The sequence below is a fragment of the Rhineura floridana genome, chromosome 3 (assembly GCF_030035675.1).
Source record: "Rhineura floridana isolate rRhiFlo1 chromosome 3, rRhiFlo1.hap2, whole genome shotgun sequence".
Taxonomy (NCBI): domain Eukaryota; kingdom Metazoa; phylum Chordata; class Lepidosauria; order Squamata; family Rhineuridae; genus Rhineura; species Rhineura floridana.
The window spans coordinates 190221700-190240131 of NC_084482.1; the positions used below are offsets into that span (position 1 = coordinate 190221700).

General features: G+C 45.2%; 1 protein-coding gene, 1 long non-coding RNA gene and 1 other non-coding gene across 4 annotated transcripts; 1 reads left to right on the forward strand and 2 right to left on the reverse strand.

Moving 5' to 3' along the window:
- Positions 1–1126: 1126 nt before the first annotated feature.
- Positions 1127–13050, reverse strand: LOC133380830 (poly [ADP-ribose] polymerase tankyrase-2-like). Of its 2 annotated transcripts, none has more exons than XM_061618933.1 (5): positions 12738–13050; positions 10734–10994; positions 10020–10213; positions 8917–9045; positions 1127–3563 (listed from the first exon to the last, which is right to left on the reverse strand). In XM_061618933.1, exons 2-5 carry the CDS (start codon positions 10942–10944, stop codon positions 3336–3338), a joined length of 762 nt encoding a protein of 253 aa, XP_061474917.1. In that variant the 5' UTR covers positions 10945–10994; positions 12738–13050; the 3' UTR covers positions 1127–3335. The 2 variants fall into 2 exon arrangements, with proteins under 2 accessions (XP_061474917.1, XP_061474918.1); XM_061618934.1 differs by having other exon boundaries at positions 10740–10994; positions 12738–13047.
- On the reverse strand, positions 9414–9482 carry TRNAG-UCC (transfer RNA glycine (anticodon UCC)). The gene has a single exon. It is a non-coding gene; the product is annotated as a tRNA-Gly (tRNA).
- Positions 12557–17953, forward strand: LOC133380831 (uncharacterized). Its single transcript, XR_009761555.1, has 2 exons — positions 12557–12973; positions 15451–17953. It is a non-coding gene; the product is annotated as an uncharacterized LOC133380831 (long non-coding RNA).
- The last annotated feature ends 479 nt before the right edge of the window (positions 17954–18432 follow it).

The following is an 18432-nucleotide window of genomic DNA, read 5'->3' on the forward strand; positions in this document are numbered from 1 at the left end:
GGGGATGTGTGGGAAGAAACTACCCTTCTGGGCAAAGTTAAAATTCACATTTGTTGCTCCACCCACTTTTGCCACTGGCCTGGCCCACCAACGGCATGCAGCCCCTGGATAGCTGCTCAGAAGGGAACATGGCCTTCAGGCTGAAAATGATTCCCCACCCCTGATCTAGTTAAATGATTTTTTGTCCCCTCCCCTCTGAAAAAAGGCCAATCCATTTTTTAAAATGAAACCTTTAATGAAAAGGGGAGAGGGAGTAGCAGCATGTGTGTCACCTGGCCCAGCTAGTATATATGGCCGCCTACCATGGAAGACATGAGATTCAAACCAGGGTCTTCCTGATTTGTAGTTTAATCACTTAGCCCCTACCAAAGGGCCTTTTCAGTAGTGGTACCCTGGTGTGGAATGCCCTAAGAACACAACAGAACACGGCCACCACCATCACCATAAGAACCCTGCTCGATCAGACCAGTGGTCCATCTAGTCCACCTCTGCTATCTTTTCGGCTCCTTTTGAAGGCTTTCCTCTTTCAACAAGCCTTTTAAGTTGAGACCTATCCCAGTCTGCATCTGTGTCAGAATTGTTTAATATGTTAATTATTTTTTAATAATGTTATTAACCCTTTTTACAGTTTGTTTTTTTAAAATGTTTGTAATGCCGTTTTGTTTTAATGTATTTTAAGATCTGTTTTTATGATGTTTTAAAGTGTTTTAGTGCTTTGTTTGCTGCCCTGGGCTCCTGCTGGGAGGAAGGGCGGGATACAAATTAAATAAATACATAAATAAAATAAGTAATAGTCTAGCATCCTGTTTTCATGGTGACCAACCAGGTGCCTGTGGGAAGCCTGCAAACAGGACCTGTGCAAAAGCACTTTCACCTCCTGTGGCTCCCAGGCCACTGGTTTCCAGAAGCATTACCTAACTCTTGACAGGCTCACCGGACAATCAATCATGCTGTGTGATCTTTCTGACCTTTTCATTCTCCCAGGCTAGGAAAAAAGTGTTTTAGTGTTCCTTAGATCTTTTAAACTGCTCTTCTCCTCTGTTGGTTTAATTCTGGTTTTGTATTGTGCTGTTTTCGTTCTGTTTTAGATTTTAGATATCATTCTCTTCTATTGTTTTAGCTTTTATTATAAATCACTCAGTGTTTTGGTTATTGGGTGGGATAGAAGTGTAGTAAATAAACAAATAAACACAATATACATAAATGCAGTAAGATAGCAAAATTTAAAGAGCTAAGAACACTATAACCACCAACGTTAACAGCAAATAGAAACAACTAACAACTGCAGTTTTTCAAAGCTTTTGTTATCCAGGTTTTTAAATGGTATTTTCAGTAAAGAACAAGGATGTGCATCACATTTGTTGTAGTTGAACAGAGATGGCAAAGTCTTTCCAGTTACTAGTCAACCCGCTTGTTACAACCAGCAGGAGGTGCCCTGCTCTGCCCTGGGGGAAGGACTGTAGCTCAATGACAGCGCATCTGCTTTAAGTCCCGGGTTCAATCCCTGGCAGCATCTCTAAGTAGGGCTGGGAGAGACTCCTTCCAGAAACCCTGCAGAGCCACTGCCAGTCAGTGTAGACAATACTGAGCTAGTGGTCTGACTTGGTATACATTCCCTGCTTGTGGTCCCATCCTTAGCAAAAGCTAGGATGATGGCGACATGTGACAGGTCTTCCTGGGGGTGGCATCCCATTTATGGAACTCCCTCCCAGGGGATATTCAGTTGAGACAGACTGAACGTCCACGGTAGATATATTTAAACATCAATTGAAAATGCTTTTGTTTATCCAGCCTCGTGGTTTGCAATTTGTTTTATGTTGGGGCTGTGGTCCCTTTAGGTCAGCCTTTGCCAACCTGGTACCCTCCAGATGTTTCAAGACGACAACTACCACCAGTGCTAGGAGGGCACCAGGTAGGCAAAGGCTGCTTTAGGTATTCAGGTTGCTGCTCTGTTGTATTTTAATGTAATATAATGATTCTATGGCTGTTGTTTATTTTAGACAATTTAATGATTTCTTTTGTGAAGCCGCCCTGTGCTCTGAATGGGAGGAAGGATGGACTGTAAAAATATTTAAATCAATAAATGTGGATGAAGGGATGGACAAGCCATCTTTACCTGCTGGAGTGAACCACCCCTGCCTGCTGGAGCATCTGCCAGTCTCTGAGCAGTCATCGCCCTCCCCCTTCCCGCAGGGACTCTAAGGGGTGTGGCCCAGCAAGTTACTTAACTTACAAAAGCCCACAGCAATGGCCTTGGACAGTGACTGAGGGCCTCACCTGTTTGGCATCTGTGACGGGTTGATAAACTATAAGAAACAGCCATTTTATCTTGAGATAAAATAGGAAATGATTTTGGATTTTACTTTCTTTTTGACTTACGGATTGGCTTTTGGCTTTTGTACCCAACTCTGTTTGGTGAATTTCAGGGGTTCTAGTAAAAAACAAAGAAAATCCTGCAAGTTTGAAGCCTGCCCTCCCCTGCTTTTAAAGTGCATGTGGCGTCAGCAAGCAACAGGGGATGCAGGACATCACATTCACCCTCTGCTGACAAGCTTCCCAGCAGTATCTGGCTGACTTTTGTTGGGGAGAGAACTCTGGACCTGATACAGCAAGACAATTCTTCCATCCAAATGCCAGAGACCCAGGAGACCAGCAGACGTGATGAAGGTGTGCCAGTTTGGCACAGTAGCCAACCAGATGGGAAGCCTGCGAGTAGGACGTGAACACAACAGCCACTCTCCCCACTTGCGAGTCCCAGGAACTGGTATTCAGAGGAATGTTGCCTCTGATCCTGGAGGTAATAGAGTGCCATGATGACTAGTCACCATGGACAGCCCTATCCTGCATAAATTTGTCTAAAATCTAAAGCCCTTTCACAGCCATCCAATCTGGTGACCATCACTACATCTTCTGGCAGCAAATTCCATTGTTTTAACTATGCACTGTGTGAAGAACTATTGGCCTTTTTCAGTCCTGCAACTCCCAACATTCAGCTTCCTTGTATGACGATTCTTGTATTATGAGAGAAAAAAACATCACTTTAACCTTTCTCCACACCATGCATACTTTTATACTCCTTTATCATGTCCCCACTTACTCGCCTTTTAAAAAAAACAACCTAACCCCCCCACCCCCCAATATTGTCACCTCAGCCTTGATCTTGGGCCTGGAGAGCCCGACTTCTGTGAGGAATGGTGCTGGCCCACCACAGCGAAGAAAGACAAAGGTGAGCCACTGGGCAGGGAAAAGGCAGCTCTGGCACCACCATCCTTCCGATTCCTGCTGCAGAGAACAGTGCCAACCTAGCCGGCTGTGAGTAACCAACTCCACGCATCTCAAGGCAAGAGCCGCTCTGGCAGAGTCAAGTCTTCAAACATAAGGTATTGCTTCAGCAGTGGAGGGAGGTCAAAGTCCCCAATGGCTTGGAGCCTCGTGTGGCCTAGGGCAGTTCGGATAGACAGGCGGCTGAGGTGCTTGAGGGAACAGGGCTGCTGGCGGCAAGAATCCATCCAGGACATCAGCGCTGGCTGCGAAACGAGGCGCTTGGGAGGTGCTCCTGTACGCTGCAGCCAAAAGGAAACAGAAGGTTGGTTGGTTGGTTCGGAGGTTGCTCTGAAGGAACTTCTGCTTGAGGAAAATGGCAGGATAACAGTGGAGATAATCTGGGACATGTAGGAACTTGGGTGACTGGAATTGTGTATTTATTTTTATTAATAATAACTATTAATATTGTTAATCATTGCCATGATGAAATATTATGTATTATTAGTTAATATGTGTGTGTGTGTGTACACACACACACACTGTGCCTTGCAACCCCCTGACCAATGCTCTCATATTACTGAATTACAAATGGGTACATAGCAATTTCATTCTGTATGGCATCTTATTTTGAAACAGTAAAATGCAAAATCAAATATTGCAAGGTGACATTGGTTTTATGTTAGGAAGTGTTTGTAAGAAACATAAAAAACTGAAACATGTTGCTTGCATAAATATTCAACCCCCACACATTAATATTTAGTAGCACCACCTTTTGCTGCAATAACAGCTTTAAGTCTTTTGGGGTAGGTATGTGCCAGTTTTACACACAGTATCGAAGGGATTTTGGCCCATTCTTCTTAGCAGATTCTCTCCAGGTCGTTCAGGCTGGTTGGACATTGCTTGTGGACCGCAATTTTCAAAGAGCGCCACAGATTCTCAATGGGATTGAGATCAGGACTTTGACTGGGCCACTGGAGGACATTCACCTTTTTGTTCTTGAGCAACTCCAATGTTGCTTTGGCCTTATGCTTGGGATCACTGTCCTGCTGAAAAGTGAATTTCCTCCCAAGCTTCAGTTTTTTAGTGGACTGAAGCAGGTTCTCTTGCAGTAGATCCCTGTATTTGGCTCCATCCATTCGTCCTTCAATTTTAAGAAGATGCCCAGACCCCGCTGATGAGAAGCATCCCCACAGCATGATGCTGCCACCACTATACTTCACTGTAGAGATGGTGTGTCTTGAGGCATGGGCACTGGCAGTGTTAGGTTTGCACCACACATAGTGCTTTGAGTATTGGCCAGAAAGCTCTATCTTGGTCTCATCTGACCACATAATCTTTTCCCCCATCACAGCTGGGGCACCCTCATGCTTTCTGGCAAACTCTAGACATGCTAGACAAGCATCTAGATGGTACTTTTTGAGTAAAGACTTCTTTCTTGCCACCCTCCCATACAGGCCAGTGTTATGCAGAGCTCTTGATATGGTTGACTGGTGCACCATTACTCCCAGCCACTGAACTCTGTAGCTCCTTCAAAGTGATTGTTGGCCTCTCTGTGGCTTCTCTCACAAGTCTCCTTGTTTGAGCGCTGAGTTTTGAGGGACAGCCTTTCCTTGGCAGGCCCTGGCTGGTGTGATGTAGCTTCCACTTCCTGATTATTGATCCAACTGTGCTCACTGGGATATCCAAACACTTGGATATTATTTTGTACCCTTTTCCTAATCAGTGCATTTGTATTACATTATCTCTCACTTCTGTAGAAGGCTCTTTGGTCTTCATTTTCCTTCAGATCCACAGCCTGACCAATGATCCTTCAACAGTGGGGTTTTTATCCTGACTATGTGACAGCAACTTTAATGGTTCACAGGTGGAGGCCAATGGCAAGGTAACTGTGTCCTCGATAGGGCAATTTCTTTCATCTGTGTAAACTGGGAGCTTCCACAGCACAAGGGTGGAATGCAAGCAACATGTTTCTGTTTCTTATGTTTCTTACAAACATTTCCCAACATCAAACCAATGTCACCTTACAATTATTGATTTTGAGTTTGGGTGTTTCAAAATAAAATATCATACAGAACGAAATTACAATGTACTATTTGTAATTCAGTAATATGGGAGCATTGGTCAGGGGTCTGATTAGTTTTGCAAGGCACTGTATATATACACACACCTTATACCGAGTCAGATCATTGGTCCATCTTAGCTCAGTATTCTCTACACTGACTTGCAGTGGCTCTCCAGAGGGCCTGGCAGGAGTATCTCTCAGCCCTACCTGGAGATGCCAGGGATTGAACCTGGAACCTTTTGCATGCAAAGCCAGTGCTGTACAGCCCTTCTCCAAGCAGAACAACAACTACAGCAGTCAACCAATCTAAACAAAAGTTAATAATCATCTTTCTTACAGGAGGTGTATTTTTGAGGTACTGAAGGAAGTGAGAGTTCAGCTTGCAATTCAACAGGGGAAAGGATACTGCTCATCCTTAGGAAAAAAGGGCACCTGCAGTTTTTTTGGCTAGATTCCCTGTTGAAAAGGAACATAGTGGATTCTAAATAGCCTTAAAAAATAAACAGCAGTGCAATTAACAAAGAGCTACACTGATAAAAACTGGCCCTTGCAGAAGCTTCTGGCTGTTGAAGGCTGAAGGGGGCTGTCAAGTGAGGGGACCTGTTATGACTCCTTTGGTTTCTTCATCTGATAAATCCCATTCTAATCACCCTTTTTGCCAAGGGGGGTGGGGGATAGTGAAGAAAGCACTTTGTTAACCACAGGTTACAGCTTTCCCACCAATCTGACCTGGAAATAGACAAGGAACACTTCCTGTATTTGCTAGGGAACAAAGCAGAAAAGCTGATCCCTCAGCCCTTGCCCTGAGCGCCTTACATCAGCATTCCAGGCAGAATGTCCCATCTGGGCACGATGTGGGGACTGTTTATTGAGAAGGAGCTGTGAAGGGTAGAAACAGGATAAGAAGATGAGATTTTGGGAGGGGATTGGGGGGGGGGGGTTGGTTAGGAAAGCCCCGTCCTGGTGTTATGTCTGAATGAGAAATCTCCTCACATATAGGAGGCATAAGGCCAAAAGAAATTATTTATTTATACATAATGTACTACAAAAAATATATATAATATGTAATATAATATTCTTTAAAAGTTCATTTTATATTATAGCCATTTTAAATGTAGAATCATCTAGAAATGAGTTGGTACTTTAGTTAAAATTGTAGCGTGTAATAAGTTGTGTGTAATCTGTGTCTGTTTCTTGTTTTTATATAAATATAAACAAATAAAGGCCAGTTCAGGTGATATGAATGAACAGGAAATCTCCTCACATTTGGAGGCACGGGCCATGTGGGGTCCCTGACAATGCAGGGTCTCGTGGAGGCCTCTACCTGCTTTCTAGGGAATGTAGAAATAGCCCGCTTCAGATCTTTCCCTGCTTGATACAGAAAGGTCAGGGACTGAGTGGGCAGGGCCAGGAATGTTAGGGGAGGGGCTTGGGTGGCTTTAAATGAGGATTGCCCTAATTCATGGAGGACAAGTCTATGAATGGCTACTGGCCACAAAGGCTATGTGCTATCTCCACTGCCATAAGGTATATACCTGCAAATGCCACGTTACTGGGAATCACAGGTGGAGAGAGTGGCTGTTGCACTCAGGTCCCGCTTGTAGGCTTTCTGCAGGAATCTGGTTGGCCACTGTGAGAACAGGATTTTGGACTAGATGGGCCTTTGGTCTTAGCAAGCATGGCTCTTCATATTATTATTATTGTTGTTGTTGTTGTTGTTGTTTGTTTGTTTGTTTGTTTTTGGTTATTGTTGTTATTATTGTCTCCATCATTTCATCAATATCCCACCCTTCCACCCAAAGAAAGCCCAGTGTGTGCAGCCCTGTAGAAATGCTGCCCTGACCTCCCATCTCTGCTGTTGCTGTGGCTTACTGGGAGGGGGAGGGGCAAAGCAGCTTGTGCAAAATGCAGCGGCCAGATTGGTAACAGGGACGAGATGGTCCAAACATATAAAACCAATTCTGGCCCGCTTGCATTGGCTGCCTGTATGTTTCCGAGCTCGATTCAAGGTGCTGGTTTTAACCTATAAAGCCTTACACGGCTTGGGACCACAATACCTGATGGAACGCCTCTCCCAATACGAACCCACCCATACTCTACGCTCAACATCTAAGGCCCTCCTCCGGGTGCCTACTCCAAAGGAAGCTTGGAGGGTGGCAACAAGGGAGAGGGCTTTCTCACTGGTGGCCCCCAAATTATGGAATGATCGTGTTGATGAGGTGCGCCTGGCGCCATCACTGTTATCTTTTCGGTGCCGGGTCAAGACTTTCCTCTTCTCCCAGGCATTTTAGCATGTGTTTTTTAAATTGTTTCAAATTTTTTAAATTGTGTTTTAAAAGATGTGTTTTAAATTTGTATATTTGTTTTTAATGTTTTTAGTTACTGTAAGCTGCCCAGAGAGCTTCGGCTATGGGGCGCTATACAAATACAATAAATAAATAAAATAAATAAATAAAGCTGTGGCGAGGTCAGCATGGTGCAAACGCTTTGGCTGGAGCACCAGATGGGCTCCACCAGTGCATTTCCACTGCACCTGCCTTGTCCCTCCCGGTAATCCACAGTAACACCAGTGATGGGAGGTTGGGTAAGCACTCCTGTTCCGCCCTGCTGACTGCCTCCTACACGCACAAAGAGATTTCCTGCTTAGACCTAACACCTGAGCAGGGCTGCAGAAGATTAAGAATGCAGAGACAAGAACTCCTCCTTAGACTGGGCCACGGAGAGTGCAAAACAGTAATAAAGAAGTAACCCTCTGAGCACGTACAGTGCGTGTGCATCAACTTGACTGGAGGCCAATCCACTCACACATTCCTTAAGGGGCACAGCACAGCACAGTATCTGGGCTTTCCTGTGGGCTTGGCCAACACCCCCTACCCCAACTCTTTTTAGAAAATGATCCCCTGCTTGGAAGAATGGAACGAGAGCCAGTTCAGAGAGGTGAAGTCAGAGGAGGTTGAGCAGAGCTGGAACACTGAGACAGACAGGACACGTTTGGCTGGAAGGCTTAAGGAGCGCAAGGAAGTGCAGAAGGAGGTCCTATGGGTTCCAAGGTACGGTCTGAAGGCACATGAGGCCACCCACTTTGCTGAAGCTAAGCAGGTGCCTGGATGGGGGACTGCCTGAGAACTGAATGTATGCTGCTTTGGGTTCCATGATGGACGAAAGGTGGGATATAAAAGTGAGACGATGAATAAAATAAAATATTGTTAGGATCTATTGATCTTCAGAGAGGACAATATGGAGTCCATGATAGAAGCAGCCAAATTAAAGCTCTGCCACAACCGCTCCAGAGCCAGAAAGACAGGTGCCATTTTCTGCAACAGAGGCCGAGTCACCAAGAGGGCCATAGTTCAGTGGCACAGCACGTGCTTTGCATGCAGGAAGTCCCTGGTTTGATCTCCAGGGAGAGTTGGAAGAGAACCTTCTCTGTAACCCTGGAAAGCCGCTGCCAGTCAGTTTAGACAATACTGAGCTGGATGGACCAATGGTCTGACTCAGGATAAGGCAGCTTCCTAGATCCCTATGTATGGGAAGAGTTGGAGCTGGCAAAGCCCCCAGGCTCACTACACAGTCCTTCAGCAAAGGGCTACCTTGTTTCTGTAGGAGATGCAGGCACCTGCCTGCACCAGCAGCCGGATACACTCTGTCTGTCCACTGCATGCAGCCAAGTACATAGGGGTCACTCCCCAGTTGTCCTGTAGGTTCACGTCTGCACCGTGCTGAGAAGAAAAACAGCTAATTAGTACCACAGAACCACAGGCCTCAGTCCTGGCTTCCTGAAGCCAAGCTCTGTGAGCCAAGTCTGGATATCAATATTGGGCATCTTCAGAGCCAAGTTAAATGCAACAGGTGCCGGCTCCCTTCTCTGTCCACAACAGGACAAACTGCAGCTTCTTTGCATATCTGTGTAAGTGATTTCCTACAATGCCACAGTCCTGAGCTCCTTTTCTGCTGCTGCCACCACCCTCAGGAATTACAGCCAGGGACATAGAAAGCTGCCTTATACTGAATCATCTAGTTCAGTATTGTCAACACTGACTGGCAGCAGCTCTCTAGGGTTTCAGGCGGGGTCTCTCCCAGCCCTACCTGGAGATGCCGGGGATTGAACCTGGGACCTTTTGCATGGAAGGCAGATGCTCTACCACTGAGCTACAGCCTTTCCCTAAGGCTTGCAAGGCAGGAAATGAACAGGAACAGGTTCAGAGGAGGGTAACGAGGATGATCAGGGGACTGGAAACAAAGCCCTATGAGGAGAGACTGAAAGAACTGGGCATGTTTAGCCTTGGGAAGAGAAGACTGAGGGGAGACACGATTGCACTCTTCAAGTATTTGAAAGGTTGCCACACAGAGGAGGGCCATGATCTCTTCTCGATCATCCCAGAGTGCAGGACACAGAATTATGGGCTCAAGTTACAGGAAAACGGATTTCGACTGAACATCAGGAAAAGCTTCCTAACTGTCAGAGCAGTACGACAATGGAACCAATTACCTAGGGAGGTGGTGGGCTCTCCAACACTGGAGGCATTTGGGAGGCAGCTGGACAGGACCTGTCAGGTATGCTTTACTTTTGATTCCTGCATTGAGCAGGGGGTTGGACTCAGTGGCCTTATAGGCCCCTTCCAACTCTATGATTCTACCACTAACAACAGGATGAGGTGGTAAGAAGAGGGAGATGTAGCTCTGAGGTGCTTACCTGGATTAGCAGCAGGGTGCAGTCTGGGAAAAGGCCAACGGCTGCATGAAGAGGGGTCCCTCCGTGCTTACAGCATGTGTTGACATTGGCACCATGTTGCAGCAGCACCTCCACCGAGTGCCTCTGTCCCTTGTAGGCAGCCCAGTAAAGAGGAGTCTTGCCATAATAATCTTTCTGGTCCACCAGCTCCCTGCCTGAAAGCAAAAGGGGATGAGCACCTTCCGAAACAGCACAGAAACAAACCATTCATTATGGCAGGGGCTTCCAAACTGTGGTCCACAGACCACTAGTAGTCCCATAAGTTCTATTCAAATGGTCCATGGCGCATCTGTGGACTTGTGGTTGAAGACGGGAAATGGCACATTGCATTAAATATACTGATTTAATAGTGTTTTAATTGCTTATTATCTTATATTGTGTTTTATTGCATTACAATTTGAATTCTGTGGAACAACAGGCAGAAAAATCATTAAGTTGTCCGCCAAGACCCTCAGCAATTTTCAAGTCGTCCATGGGGAAAAAAGTTTGGGAGCCACTGCATTAAGGAATACGCCCCCCACCCCTCCCTCTTTTTTGGCAGAACAATATTTGGATTACCACAAGAGTATTTTTTATTTTATTTAGTTTTAGAGCAGACTAAACACAGCCCAGGCCATCTTCCTCCCAAAATCAGCTTCGGCCCATCTGAGCCTTCCGTGCAACACAGAAACATACACCCACTTGAGGTCACCAAGAGTTGCTTCAGCTTCTCCACATTGCCACGGCTGGCCTCATAGTGTAGCTCTGTCCATCTGTAGTTGTAGCTGGGCGCTGCCTGGTAACGCTTGGCAGGGGGGCGTGAAGACTCTGGCGGGGCCCTGTTGCCATTGGGCGCTCTGGAGAGGGAACTGATGTAAAAACCCATCTTGACTCCCTCTGTCCACATGCATAAATTGTCAGGATACGTGGTGTGTTGAGTTTTGGGTTGGTGCTAAGCTGATAAGAGAACAGGGAAGGCATTAAGCGCCCGTGCATGTTACAGCAACAGTGTGGACCCCTTTCTGGGTTCACTCTACTGCAGCCATCACCAACCTGGTGCCCTCTAGATGTATTGTACTATAATTCCCATCAGCTCTGGGTTGGCAACGGCTGCCCTATGTGCATAGCTGTAAGCTTAACACAGCCTGCAACTGTGTAGGTGGGGCGGATTCCATGTGCAGGAGGAGTTGGGGACGACAGTTCACCACCACCTGGTGGAGTGGAGACCAGCATCAGCTGCAGTTGCACCAGTCACCTTTGACATGCCAAGCATTCGTACAGTCATTCACTTGGCGACTTCATCGCATCAGCCATTTTAATTGTTTCATTGTAATTGTTTGTGAGCAACCAGGCTATTTCTGGGCAACTTTTCACAGGCTCAGGGCCAAACAACATGTTGCGTTAGCTACACAGCTATGACTTTATGTACAGCTTTGTTTTGTTTGCAAGATGCCAACATAGGGCTCCCTGATACAGACTGGGACCCTCAGGCAGAGGGATTTTTGCCCTCCACTAGGACATCAACAGAGGCCAGCCCTCCCATACCTGCAACTTACATTGGGGGGGGGACTCCAATTTGCTTCAATGGGAGCTTCTCCCTGCAATACAAATGGCAGGGTTGGGGTAGGGGGAAGGTTAACCTTCACATTCCCCACACTAAGATTCTGACCTGGATTGGGGAGATGGCACCATTTTCTATGACCCGCTCTGCTGTTGCTGCTTTATTTTTTAACTGTCCCCTTATTCTGATGTGGGCTTTTATTCCTTTATATTATCATATGGCTTGTTTATATTTTGTATTGTACTTGTGTCTCCCCCCCACCCCCAGTGTTTATATATAGATGAAGGTCAGGTTATAAATATTTTCAGTAAATAAATAATCAATACTAGTTTGTGTTAAAAAAACAAACCCAAACATCCCAGTGCACTAAAAGCAGGGCTGCTTCTTTCATTATGCAGAATGAGGCTGCTGCCTGAGATGAGAGCTGCTGGGTAGGTTTGGGGGTGTGAAAAGCACCACTAAGTCTGTGTCAGCCGAATGGTGCTGGGATTTACCTACGCTCAGCCCTGGACATATGTAGAGTGAACCTCTGAACATGTGGAAAGTGCAATAGCCCCCAGCTCAGTCTCCTGACATTTTTCCGGCCACGCAGCAGGACCACACGACCATCTGAGCTCAGGGAACACGAGCAGGTCTGAAGTAAAGAGTTTCAAATGAGTTTCTTTTAACAATTCTGGAGAAAAGCCTTGACCGCAATCGGCAATGCAAGAGAGAAAGAGTAAGAGAGTGTGTCCCCCCTCTCGCCCCCGAGAAGAGCTGTCCTAGGCAGCTACTTCGGATCTCGCAGTGCATAGAGCAGGGCCTGGCTTGCTGATTCTATTCAGCACGAATGTTTCGTTAACGGCGCCGTGCGCCTTGGACAGCTGTTACTCCCAGTAACTGACGTGCTTTAGGGTGGGGATCTGGATTAAACACCAGCTGTTTGCCCTCATCGCTTTTGCCTCTTTGAACGCAAAGATGGATCGGCGAGGGAGTGGTCGGTTTCCTTCCGCCAGGGCTTCCCGCGACTCTCTTTTTTCCTCCCTCTTCATCCAAGCCCAGGACCTCCCATTTCTCTTCCCGCTCCCATCCTACGGCGGGCCTCTTATCCAGGGGGGTACCATCTCCACCTCCACCACCTGACGTCCGGATGCGCTTACCGGCCTGAGTTAGGCTGCGCGCCTGCTACTCCCAACCTGCTTCTGGAGAGATGCGGCGTCGGCCATATCGACACGAAATGCGGGCTGGGAGTTGTAATCGTCTCAGCTGAGGCCACACCTCCTCCCCACCGCTGCTCCCGCTTGGAAACAGCTCAGGGAGTCGGTCTCTTCCCCGTTGGTCAGGGCAAGAGCGTGATGAGCGCGGGAGCCCCTTCCACGATGCCGGGGAACCCCAGGTGCGTGCTGCCTTTAATGCGAATAAGAAAGCCAGCGAAGTTAGCAAGCTCTGTCTGCCCTTTGTGTTGGGCGGCCTCTGATGGCTGCTGCGTAGCGAGCGCAAAGCACACAGCCGCCGCAGCGAGAGGGAAGCTTAGCCTGGTGAATTGGTGCGCGCGCCAGGTAGTCATTAAACAAACACGCAACGGGGGAGGGGATAACTCGGGAGTAAAGCACCAACACGCGCAACAAGCAACCTGAAGGGCGTGGGGAAAATAGACAGAAAGACAACTTGTTCGGCCCTCGCTGCTGCTTTAGGAACTATTTGTTTTTTCTCAGGCCTTTTTTCCTTCCCGGTCAATGATAGTGCCGGTGAGTGCAAACCTCTTAGGTCTACAATGGCCACGTACGCCTGTAGTCAGAAAGACCGTTTCCAGTAGGAGTAAACCTTAAGTGCCTTTATTCTTTCAGCCAATGGGCTTGCCAGACTATTTATTTCTGCACTCCGCTGTACCAAACCAACTATACCAAACGCCATTAGGTTGTGGGTCCAGTTTATTAAAACTGCAGAAACTTTTGAATGAGAGAATAAAATGGCTCATGCAGGTATTAATGGGCGTGCCAAAGGCTGTCACTAGGCCCCGGGCAAGATATATAATTGGGCTCCCTTCTCTAAATCTTCCTACGAACAAAATGTTACTAATTTCTTTAAACAAGTTTTAAAGTGACTTAGGTTTAACTTAGGGTGAGAAAAACTGAAAATAAATGAAGAACATTGACCAGAACAGGATACTTAATATGCTTATTAAAAAGAAACTCAAGTTAAAATAAACATTTTTAGTACTGCTACATTACTAAAGTACTTCGCTAGCAGTATTAATACATTTGAATGAAAACACTGTTTATGACTGATCATCAGTCTATTTGTGTACAATACATTTAATGGCTTTGTGGGGTTTGCTATTGGCAAATATTTCAGTTATATAATCAAGTTTAGTTTTCTTGAAAGTTTTGATTCAGTGACCAAGGTTACCAAAATCTGTGAAGTTATCCTGACACAAAGCTAATTTTTTGGTTCAGGTGGGGTTTTGACAATTGACTGGCCCTTGAGGACAGGGCTCTTAATGGGTGGGTGCTATCCTTTATTATTGGATTCTGGCCTGAGCCATTGAACTGTTATGCAAAAAAAAAAACCTTGAAAAATGCATGTGCTTTATAGCTGCATTCACACATGGGGTTTATGTTCCTTTTACACTACAGTACCTGTTGTGTAATGGAATTCTGTGTTTTTTCATCAGTATATCACAATGTTGCACTAAATTTCATTCACACCAGTTGGCATGGTATGACAACAGCAGCAGCAAACATCACTGGATGTATCACCTCCTCCACCTTTTATGCGTGTGTGTGCTTCTGTATGTCAAAACACAGCCCCAAGTTTCTTTACGTGAGTGGCAGTGGAGTGATCCCCAGAAAACTGGGGTAAATAAAACATCAAACCCCTGAGATTTTTCAGGTTAATGAAGTTGCAAATGGAATTTTTATGGATGCAGTTAACATGGAAATCAGTGCTAAGCTTCCATTTGATTCCACTAGATTTCCAGAAGTGGCTTTTACATCATGCGAAAGTACACATAACGCAAAAATGGAAATGTCAGGAAAATGGAATAAAATGCTGTCTGAATATAGCCTATATAAGTTCAGGCTAATTTTTATGCTGTTTCCAATGGTGTAAATAGTTTTAGGGTTCTTTTTTACCTCTAAAGAAAATACAGAAAATTCATGATGATCCTAAATTTTGTTCAAGTACTGTACAATAATATTAACTTGATGCTTGAAGAACAAGTATTTCATATTTGGTTTTACTCACAAAAATGAAAGAAAAGCTAAATATGGAACTTGTTTTGGTGTGCAAATTAATTTTCAATGAAGAATTTAATAATGAGATAGGAGACGAATCTATCCTTACCTTGAATACTGCTAGTGTGCATCTGTTTTACTTCAGCAGAATCCTTAATAGCTTTTTCTTATAAAAATGCTGTAGCATCCAATGACTGGCTTTCACTATCTCCCTTATCACACACAATGTTTTTGAAACAAAGCGTAGGCTTAATAAACTTACCTAACTTTTTTTTGCTTTTTTTGTTTCTTGCTTTTCTTTTTTGTGCTCCAGACTTTATTTGTACTCCATAATTCACCTTAAAACAATGACAAAACATACGTAGGCTTGTTCCAATGTGTTCTAGTTTCAGGTCAAATTATAAGAGGTACACTCATGTATTAGCTTTCTCTTTATCTTCTACTGTCCCTTTAAGAGAACTGTAGGAAATCTCAACGTATATGTTGCACTTTGCTGTGTCTGAATTATATTAGTAAATGTTGATGCTTATAGAAGACTTGGATATGTTGAGATTTAGCAACAGATATTATAGCACTCTGGTCTGTTGAGACACCAAAATTTATTTTGTATTGTATTATTTCTTTTTTCACGGTCCAGACCTTGGGGATTTTGCTCTCCCCTCTTCAGGCCTGGGCATACCTTGATCCCAAAGCTACAACCAGAAAATTTCCATGCATGGCTGTACAGAATCAAAATGCAACGGAATGATGAAGAACTCCTGGAAGTTGTGAGGACAGAAAGACCCACATACAAGGAGCTGAGAGCATCACAGGATGGGACTCAAAGGACCGTAACGCAAAAGCTCTATTAATTCAGTGTTTGGCTGATTTGCAGCTTATACATGTGAAAAACGAAGGTACTGCTGGAGAGATGCTGTCAGCCTTGAAAAATCTTTATAGGAAAACAGGAATGCAAGATCAGATCCAGCTTATAAAGAGCTGTTCTGTGCTTGATTAAGGGATGGGAATTGCCCCTTAAATCATAGGGAAAAATTTCTGAATCTTATGGACCAGCGTAAAGCTTCAGAAGGGATTCTGAACAATGAACATAAAATTGCAGTTTTGCTGGCATCTTTACCAAATGAGTATTCTCCATTTATTTCTGGTGTTGATGCAAAGTTGAACCCAGATTTTAAAATGGTGTTGGCTGATCCTAGGAGGAGGCAGATAAACTTACGACCTACTCTAAACAAGGTGCTACTGGATCAAATTACACAGCTAAGGGAAGACAAAGGGAAAATAAATTTGCATGTGTGCCACCCAAAGGCCAGTCAAAAGGGAGCACAACCTGAATTCTACCACTGTGGTTAGAAGGTTAGAAGAAACCTTGCCAATGGGAGCTCATCCCAAAAATATACAAAGATAGGCTAGTAAGCAAGTAGATAGAAAAAGAAGAGATTATACAAACCAGTCATACCAATCTAAGCCAATCCAGTCTAAGCCTCACAGTTATATGACAGAATAATTCTAAAAAGGATCTATGGTTAATAGACAGCGGTGTGTCTGTGCAAATGATTTCAGATGCATTTTTTAAACAATCTGAACCCAAATGAAAGTGGATTACAACAAAATATTTGCTCCTGTAGTGAGGTGTACCAAATAAGGACACTTTTAAGTGTGGCAGCATCAAGAAAGATGCATGTTGAGTACTTGGATGTAAAGTATGCTTTCCTGCATGGAGAAATCTACATGAAGCAATATCCTGGATTTGAAAAATCAGGAGACAAATCACTTGTGTGCAAACTCCAGAAATGTATATATGGGCTAAAACAAGCAGCAAGAACATGGAATGAGAAACTGAAATAGATGCTCATTGGAGAAGGTTTCAAGCAAGGTCAAGCTGATCCCCATCTCTGTGTACAGTACAGAAATAACAGGTGGACTTGTATACTGATATGTTAATGAGTTATTTCTGAGCTATGAAAATGAAACTGATCATGAGGAAATTGTACACAACTTGAATTGAGAGACAGAGGTGAAGCAACTTGGAGCTGTCCTCTCAGAGACAAAAGATCTATGAAATACTGGAGTACCTAGGACTCAAGGATGCCAGTGGTCACACCCTAAAGGGATATGAAAACAGTGAACCCCTGGCACAGAATGACCAATACAGGACACCTATAGGAAAGTTGTTGTACCTGGCGTCTACAACAAGGCCAGACGTAGCTGCAGCAGTAGAGAAACTCTAGAAAAACAAACTCACCTAGGAAAAGAGACTGAACTGCTGTAAAAAGTGCCCAGATATTTAAACTGGACTGTACATCTGAAACGAAAGTTATAAGACACCTATAGTCCCAAACTGATAGCTTATACAGATGCAGATTGGCAGGACGGGCCCCAGGCATGCCGGGCCCTTGGGCATCAGCTTTTCCAGGGGCCTGGTGTGTATGTGGCCCCCCCACCTACCTGTCGCCTGTCTTTTAGTATTGCCATTAACCAAGATGGTGGCCACGGTTTCCCTAAGAGGATGAAGCCTCCACTGCCATCTTGGTTGATGGCATGCGTGTGTGCTATGTGCGTGCATCTCTGCCATCAACCAAGATGGCGGCAGGGGCTTCAGCACCTTAGGGAAACCTCTGCTGCCATCTTCATTAAGGGCAATGCTAAAAAGCAGGAGACAGGTAGGTGGGGCGAGGGAATGGTAGACAGGCGGAAGCTCCTGCCCTGCGATCCGCAGCTGCTGCCATGGATCACGGAAGGTGAGTGGAGGGGACCCTCAGGGGCCCCTGTAGCTCCAGGGACCCTCGGGCCAGTGCCCCACCTGGCCGCCCTTTAGAACCGGCCCTGCAGATTGGGCTGGGGACACAGCAGATTGCAAATTCACCAGTGGAAACTTGTTCTTCTGTGGAGGCGGAGCAGTTAGCTGGGCAAGTAAAAAGCAGGATGCAGTAGCAGTCTCTTATACTGAAGCAGAATGTGTGTCAGCCACCCAGCCATGCTAGAAATTGAAATGGCTATGTCCATTATTGGATGATGTAGGAACAGATGAACCAAAGTCCATATGGATCCTGGAAGACAACCAATATGCCACACGTATGCCTGTAGTCAGAATGACTTTATTTCCCAGTGTAATAAACTTTTACGTTTCTTTTTTCTTTCAACCAACAGTCTTATCGCACCATTTATTTCTGTGCTCTGCTGCAATATATAACAAACTCATTACGTAATAACAACAACTGTAGTTAATAGTCCTGCGAGATGGTGGGATGGCTCTAAAGAGGATTAGACAAATTTGTGGAAGATAAGGCTGTCATAAAAACAAAGCCCCATTGAACCGTTTAGTCCAGCATGCTGTTGTTCCCATGGGCATCTGGTTGGCCACTGTGAGCCTGCAGGGAGAACCAGAGTCTGACAGCCACTCTTCCCATCTGCAGTTCCCAACAACTGGCATTTAGAGGCACACTGCCTCCAACACTGGACATAGCACATAGCCTTATCCTCCAAGAATTCATCTAATACTCTTCTAAAGTGATTCAAGTTGGCTACTAGCTACAATGGCTATGTGGTACCTCCAGTATCAGAGGCAGTATGCTTCTGAATACTAATTGCTGGGAATCACAGGTGGGAGAGTACTGTTGTG

Coding starts and splice junctions, on each gene's coding strand:
- LOC133380830 (XM_061618933.1), bottom strand. CDS start 10,944: ATGTGGACAGAGGGAGTCAAGATGGGTTTTTACATCAGTTCCCTCTCC. Junction 9,046..10,019: donor GCACCCTGCTGCTAATCCAG/GTAAGCACCTCA, acceptor TTTTCTTCTCAG/CACGGTGCAGACGTGAACCT. Junction 3,564..8,916: donor GCATCTCCTACAGAAACAAG/GTAGCCCTTTGC, acceptor TTTTGGCTGCAG/CGTACAGGAGCACCTCCCAA.